Source organism: Vanellus vanellus (assembly GCF_965231255.1).
Source record: "Vanellus vanellus genome assembly, contig: HAP1_SCAFFOLD_147, whole genome shotgun sequence".
NCBI lineage: Eukaryota > Metazoa > Chordata > Aves > Charadriiformes > Charadriidae > Vanellus > Vanellus vanellus.
In genome coordinates, this window is record NW_028126926.1 from 368028 (window position 1) to 375629 (window position 7602).

The 7602-nt window shown below is 54.7% G+C and overlaps 1 protein-coding gene across 1 annotated transcript; it reads right to left on the reverse strand.

Moving 5' to 3' along the window:
* Positions 1-905: 905 nt before the first annotated feature.
* On the reverse strand, positions 906-1841 carry LOC309685631 (olfactory receptor 14I1-like; the record flags this gene model as incomplete). Its single annotated transcript, XM_082501369.1, has 1 exon — positions 906-1841. The coding sequence occupies one exon, from the start codon at positions 1839-1841 to the stop codon at positions 906-908; it is 936 nt and encodes a 311-aa protein (XP_082357495.1).
* Between the last annotated feature and the right edge of the window lie 5761 nt (positions 1842-7602).

A 7602-nucleotide genomic window follows, 5' to 3' on the forward strand; every position in this document is an offset into this window, starting at 1 on the left:
CCAAGGGAGGCAGACAAGGAGGTCAGCCTGCCCATCAGCCCCGGGGCTCATGCTGGTGCCGAGGGAATGAGAAAAAAGAGGCTGGTCACTCTCTGCCTCTCTGGAATTCATATTGTGCCTCATCCCCAGCCCTGACTGAATTTGCCCCCTTCTCTCCCCAGTCAGCCCCACGCCCCAGGACAGCACAGCAGTCCTGGCCCTGGGGTTCCCTCAGGCACCTCCTGTGTCTCCCCACTCTCCCCATCCTGTGCCTGATGAGTCCCTGCTGACTCCCTCGGCACTGCAGCGTCCTTGTGCGTGGACACATTGATTCAGTGCTTTATATTAGTGGACTTGACCTTTGAGGGTGTTTCACCTTCAGAGTCTCCATCTGTTCCAGCGCAAGGGCACGTGTCGAGTCCCTAATCCTGCCTCTCCTCCCCCTCAAAAATACATTTCCAGAACGTCTGGTATATGCCATCAGTCCTGTCATACATGAAGAAGACTGAGGAGGTAATGGGAGTCTCCCCTTCCATTGTGCACCAAGAAGAGCGCTTTTAAATCCAGAATATTTGGTGCAGTGGAACCCAATAGTACCATCAGCTTAGCTCCAAAAATGTTGAGAACGTACGGAGAGGAGACTAATTAAAAGACCAAATCACTGAACATGTACTTGGAAGGAACTTTGGAGGAACAGTCCATCCTTCAGGCACTGCACTTGGGAGATGCCCTTTTATTGAAGAGCTGTTATCTGTCAGGCCACACCTGACACACTGTTGTGCAAGGGTCAGACACAGTAGGATGAAGCCTCAAGACAAGCAGCGTAAACTCAGAAAATTATCTATAAGCAGGATTATCACGAGAGAAAAAAGCAGACTCACAGCCTAAGATAAGCCTTGGACAATGTGCATGGAAGGGGCGGCAGGTTATTGTCGGTGAAACAGTGTCCATTGGGCCAATTTCCATAGGGCATCCTTGAGCTCCTGGTTCCTCATGCTGTAGATGAGGGGGTTCACTGCTGGAGGCACCACTGAGTACAACACTGCCACCACCAGGTCCAGAGATGGGGAGGAGATGGAGGGGGGCTTCAGGTGGGCAAACGTTCCAGTGCTGATAAAGAGGGAGACCACGGCCAGGTGAGGGAGGCACGTGGAAAAGGCTTTGTGCCGTCCCTGCTCAGAGGGGATCCTCAGCACCGCCCTCAAGATCTGCACATAGGACACCACAATGAAAACAAAACACCCAAAGGCTAAACAGGCACTAACTACAAGAAGCCCAACTTCCCTGAGGTAGGAGTGTGTGCAGGCGAGCTTGAGGATGTGGGGGACTTCACAGAAGAACTGGTGCAGGGCATTGCCCTGGCAGAGGGGCAGTGAAAATGTATTGGCCGTGTGCAGGAGAGAATTGAGGAACCCACTGCCCCAGGCAGCTGCTGCCATGCGGACACAAGCTCTGCTGCCCAGGAGGGTCCCGTAGTGCAGGGGATGGCAGATGGCAACATAGCGGTCATAGGCCATGACTGTGAGGAGAGAACACTCTGTTGACATAAAAAAGAGTACAAAAAAGAGCTGGACAGCACAGCCAGAGTAAGAGATATCCTGGGTGTTCCAGAGGGAATTGGCCATGGCTTTGGGGAGAGTGGTGGAGATGCAGCCCAGGTCTATGAGGGAGAGGTTGAGGAGGAAGAAGTACATGGGGGTGTGGAGGCGGTGGTTGCAGGCGATGGTGGTGACGATGAGGCCGTTTCCCAGGAGGGCAGCCAGGTAGATGCCCAGGAAGAGCCCGAAGGTCAAGAGCTGCAGCTCACGTGTGTCTGCAAACTCCATGAGGAGGAAATGGGTGATGGAGCTGCTGTTGGACATTTGCTGCCTCTGGGCAGGGGGACCTGTCCAAGGAGGGAAACAGAGTAAGTCAATGGAGACTTCTGTAAGAAAAATGAAAGCCATTTCCCGTAGGCTCTGTCTCTGTTGCATACAGTCCCTTTTCATTTTCCTGGAGACCTTCCTCACGTCCATGGCTGGAGCTCTGGTTGGCGTTGGCTGTCTGGGCCGTGAGGAGCAGGGCGCTGCCCAGTGGCTGCCGAGGGGTCAGCCCTGCTCTGCAGCAGGGAGTTCATAGGGAGGGTGGTGGCAGGAGCCAGTCCTGGTGTTCTGCTTTGGCTGAGGAACCCACACCTAATGCAGATGGGCTTTTCAACATCTCAGCACTTCTGCTGCCCTCCAGGGGAACAGAGTGAGTGCTGTGAGACATGAGGATTGCCTGGGGCAGAGAGCAGAGTCAAGGGAGATGGTTTGTCCCTCCATCTTCCACCGTCATGAGATGGAGGGGGATTACTCTCTTGTATTATGAAACCAGACAGTGCTGAGAGCAGAAGGATCCATCTCAGACCATGAAATGTCTCACCCTTTCTCAAGGTCTCAGCAGCCCACCTCTAGCCAAGGACACCCACGGCTCATTTCACCCACCCAACAGCATTTCCTCAGTCACAGAGTCTCTGTTTCTCTGTGGGGCTTTCCGATAACACAAAGGTGCTATGGGACAGGTTGGCATCCTGGAGGGCAGCTCACAGCTTCCGGACACCCAAAGGACATACCCAATTTATGGGATCTCAGTGAGAGAAAATGGACTCCTTCCCCACCCGCACAACCTGCATTGCCCACAGCCCCACAAGTCAGAAGAAAACTTTGACACTGGTTCCCATGGACACACCGGCAGGAGTGGATGAACAAGATCAGTGTGGGACTCTGCAGCTGAAATTCCCATCCCAGGGAGGCTGACAGCAATAAAAAGATAACTTTAAAGGAGACACCTGGAGAAACCCGGAGAAATGCCGTGAGGGTCTGGCTGGGAGAGGCACGGGGAGAGGCAGCCGGGCACTCAGGGCAGCATTACCCTCACCCTGCTGGGCACGCCACCACCCAGACACTGATCATGCAGGGCAGGTGCCCTCAGCCCCACCGCTGGGCAGCAGCAATGGGGCACGTGGCAGGAGGGATGCCCTTCGCCTCTCCTGCTGCTCTGCCGGGCACAGAGCTGACTCCCACCCCAGAGCCCATGGCCGTGAGGGCTGAGGGCTGTGCTGGGTGGCTCAGGGAAGACATCTGCACTGCAGGGGTGGCTGGAGGTGCCCCTATCTCCCCTGCAGCAGGGCTTCCAGGAGCAGCTCCCTCCTTCCCTGCCCATCTCCACTGCCTGGAGCTCTCCCTGCCAGCAGCTCTTTCCCTGCCCCCACGTCTCTTCCCTGCCAGTGCTCACAGACCCCATGGCAGCCCCCGTGTGCCCAGCTCTGCCCTGCAGCCTCTGCGTGTGTGCAGGGGCTAAAGAGCAGGTGCCAGAGACCCTGGTTGGACTGGAAAGGGGATGCTGGTGCTGTCTGTAGCCCCCAGAGCTTGGAACCGAAGACACAGACTCAGGAAAGCTCCTTATCTCTACAGGGATCCCTCCTTTGACCTTTGTTTTAATGTCCCATTGTACATCTGCCACTGCCCACCCAGCCAACCAAGATGGAAAACATCAAAAGACAGACCCTCTACTGTTCAGGGAAATCAAACATGAAATGTGCCCTCAGGAATGCCCAGAGGTGATCTGGAGGTGTAAACAGTCCTGACACACACATGTTCCTCTAAAAAACAGAATGACCCCTCCCCACCAGGGGTTGCTACTCCCACCCACAGCTTCTCCCCACAGCGCCGTCGGGAGCTCCCCGGGCAGGTGGAGAGCTGACCCTGGCAGGCGGCAGAGTCCCTGCTCTGGCACACAGCCCCCGGGGTGCAGGGACCCTGCTGGCAAGGAAAGCCCTGCACACCCCTGCCTGCACACCCACCTTCACAGCCCTTCAACCATTCCTGGGAGAAGGCAGCCGTCATGCCCTGTGCCTCTGATGGTGAAGCAGGGAAGCCCCAATCTAGAGAATGTCCTCTTCTTCCACAGCAGAGAAGCTGTGAGCGTCCTCCTGAAAGATCCCACGGGCTGTGGGAGGTGCCAGCTGTTGGAGATCTCTCCAGCTACTGCAGCTGCTCTGCTTTGGGAAGAGTTCTCCCCCCATTCGCCCTCAGCATCCTCCCTCTCCAGACTGCCTTCAACCTCTCTCTGCCTCCCTGCTCTGCCCTCGCTGCCTGCAGGCAGTGCCCTCAGCCCTGCTGCGCTGTGCAGAGGAGCTGCTCCTGGGCAGAGCTGTCTCTCTGCAGCGCTGCCCGCTTGCCAGGACCTCCCTCCGTCCCAGCAGCCCGGCCCAGCTCAGCAGCAGAGGACCCGCTGGGCCTTTCTCTGCCTCCTCCCCGCACTGCCCCAATCCCTCGAGGTGTCCCTGCGCCTCCAGGGCTGACAGCTCCTCCAAGGCAGCGGGGTCTCTCCTGGGGAGCAGAGTTTGAAGCACAATGAAGTCATCACTAACTTTCTCTTTCTGAACCCTGAATGGACTGATTCCTGCAGGTGGAATTGTTTGCCAGGGTGTGCGGATCTACAGGAGGTGTCCATGTTCCCCTCTGGAAACCCCCATTCCTGCCCCATTGCCAGGCAGGGCACGGAGGCAGTGATGGGCCGGGGATCATTCCCACCAGTGCAGGGCAGGGATTGAGCCAAGTCAATGAGGCATCTCTGCTCTCAGCAGTGTTCCTGAGGCCGGAGGGACATTCAGCTTCTCCAGTGCACCCCACAGACCCACCGGAGGGAGGATTCCTCTTGCCTCAGCTCAGCTGCCCTAAATCAGTGTGAGCTCCTTCTCTGAGCTGCCCTGTGAGCAATGGAGACAGAGGCCAGGAGGGAGCTTTTCCAATGCAAACACCTGGTGGCATTTGAGGTGCCAGAGGTGGTTCAGGACACGTGCAGGGAACTGCAAGCTCTAATGGAGCACTTTTGAGAGACAGGGCAGCATCGGTGGGCACTGGTGGGGAATCCCTTTGGCCAACAGAAAACATAGAAGATCACAGAATCACAGGATCACAGGATCACAGAATGGTAGGGGTTGGAAGGAACCCTTGGAGATTGTCTAGTGCAACCCCCCTGCGAAAGCAGGGTCCCCTACAGCAGGCTGGACAGCAATGCAGCCAGGCGGCTTTTGAATATCTCCACAGAAGGAGACTCCACAGCCTCTCTGGACAGCCTCTTCCAGATCTTTGGTGCCCTCAAAGTAAAGACGGTTTTCCTTGTGTTCAGAGGGAATTTCCTGTGTTCCAGTTTGTGCCCGTTTCCCCTTGTCCTGTCACTGGGCAGCACAGTCTGGCCCCATCTTCTTGACACCCGTCCTTTAGAAACTGATAAGCATTGAGGAGATCCCCTCTCAGCCTTCTCTTCTCCAGGCTATACGTACCCACCTGTCTCAGCTGATTCTCATAAGAGAGGTGCTCCAGTCCCCTGAACATCTTTGTAGCGCTCTACTGGACTCTTTCCAGTGGTTCTCTCTGTTTCTTGAACTGGACACAGTACTCCAGATGTGGCTTCACCAGGGAATAGCAGAGGGGAAGGATGGCCTCCCTCCACCTGCTGCCCACACTCTTTTGTAATGCACCCCAGGAGACCATAGGCCTTCTTCGCCAACAGGGCACATTGCTGGCTTATGGTCAACTTATTGTCCACCAGGACTCCCAGGTCCCTCTTAGAAAAGCTGCTTTGCAGCAGGTGAACCCCCAACCTTTACTGGTGCATGGCATTTTTCCTCCCAGGGTGCAGGACTCTACATTTGCCCTTGTTGTATTTCATTTTGTTCCTCTCCACCCAGCTCTCCAGCCTTTCCAGGTCTCGCTGACCGGCCTGCTGTTTCCTGGGTCCTCCTTCCTGCCCTTTTTCAAGATAGGCATGACTTTGGCTCTCCACCAGTCCTCAGGCACCTCTCCTGTCCCTCGTGACCATTCAAAGATGATGGAGAGCACCTTTGCAATAACATCTGCCAGGTCCCTCAACACCCCTGGGTTCATCCCATCAGGGCGGTGGGTGTCAAGTTTGCCTAAATGATCTCTAACCTGATCCTCCTCAACCAAGGGAATGTCCTCCTTTTTCCAGACTCTTTCTCTTCACTCCAGTCTCTGGGATTGCTGAGGGCCAGCCTTAGCAGTAAAGCCTGAAGCAAAGAAGGCATTCAGTAACTGCACCTTCTCTGCGTCCTCCGTCACCAGGGCACCCACCTCATTCAGTAGCAGGCCCACATTTTCCCCGGTCTGCCTTTTACTACTGATGTACTTGGAGAAGCCCTTCTTATTGTCCTTGACATCCCTTGCCAGGTTTATTTCCACGTGCGCTTCAGCCTTCCTCGTTGCATCCCTACATACTCTCGCAATGTTTATATACTCCTCCCAAGTCGCCACTCACTTTTTCAACATTCTCTAAACTTCCCTCTCGCACCTGAGTTTTTCCAGAAGTTCCTTGCTTGTCCATGCAGATTTCCTGCCTCCTCTGCCTGATTTATTACTCATAGGCATGCACTGATCTTGAGCTTGGAGGAAGTGGAGCTTTTCTATTAATCAGCTCTCCTGCACCCCCCTTCCTGCCAAAGCCTTTGCCCATGGGATTCCTCCAAGTATGTCTTTGAAGAAGCCAAAGTCAGCTCTCCTGAAATCCAGGCTTGGAATTCTACTTTTTGCCCTGCTTCTTCCACACAGGATCCAGAACTCCACCATCTCATGGTCACTGCAGCCAAGGCTACCCCCAGCCTTCACATCCCCAACTAGTCCTCCTTTATTTGTCAGTAAAATGCCCAGCAGCGCACCTCTCCTCGTTGGTTTCCCCACCAACTGTGTCAGAAAGTTCTCATCAATGCTCTGCAGAAACCTCCGGGACTGTGTGTGCCTGGCTGTGTTGTTTCTCCAGCAAATATCGGGGTGGCTGAGGTCCCCCGTGAGAACCAGGGCCTGTGACCATGAGGCTATTTCCAGCTGTCTGTAGAAGGCCTCATCAACTTCCTCTTCCTGATCTGGTGGTCTGTAGTAAACACCCACAGCAGTGTCTCCCACATTTCCCTGTCCCTTAATTCTTAACGATAAGCTCTCAACATGTTCTTCATCCAGCTGCAGGCAGAGCTCAAGACATTCCAGTTGCTCTGTCCCGTAGAAAGAAACTCCACCACCTCACCCCGCTGGCCTGTCTTTCCGAAACAGTACATAACCGTCCGTGACAGCATTCCAGTCCTGCGAGCTATCCCACCATGTCTCTGTAATTGCAATGAGACCATGGCCCTGTGGCCATCATCCCTTCTGGAAGGGTTTTGTGGAAAGGAAGGCTGGGACACTGTGTCAGGGTTTTCACTGAAGGAAGTATTGACCCAGAAGCCTCATCATTTTACTGCTGTCCTTCAGTCCTTGTGCCCAACACATGTTGTTCAGACACATGTCCTTCAACACATGTCCTCCCAGAAATGGAGGAAAGTATGCCAAAGAAAAAGAAGTCATTATCAGGGGATTTGTTGGGAAACAGCACAGGATGGGCTCAAAGATGTCTCCCTTATCTTGTCAATGTCTTCTCTTTCAGCAGTGTGCCATGCCCAGAGTAGCTGTTCAATAGCAGCTCCAATACCCAGTTCCTCCTCCTGGCATGTGCAGACACTCGGGAGCTGCAGCTCTTGACCTTCTGGCTCTTCCTGGGCATCTACCTGGCTGCCCTCCTGGGAAATGGCCTCATGATCACCGCCATTGC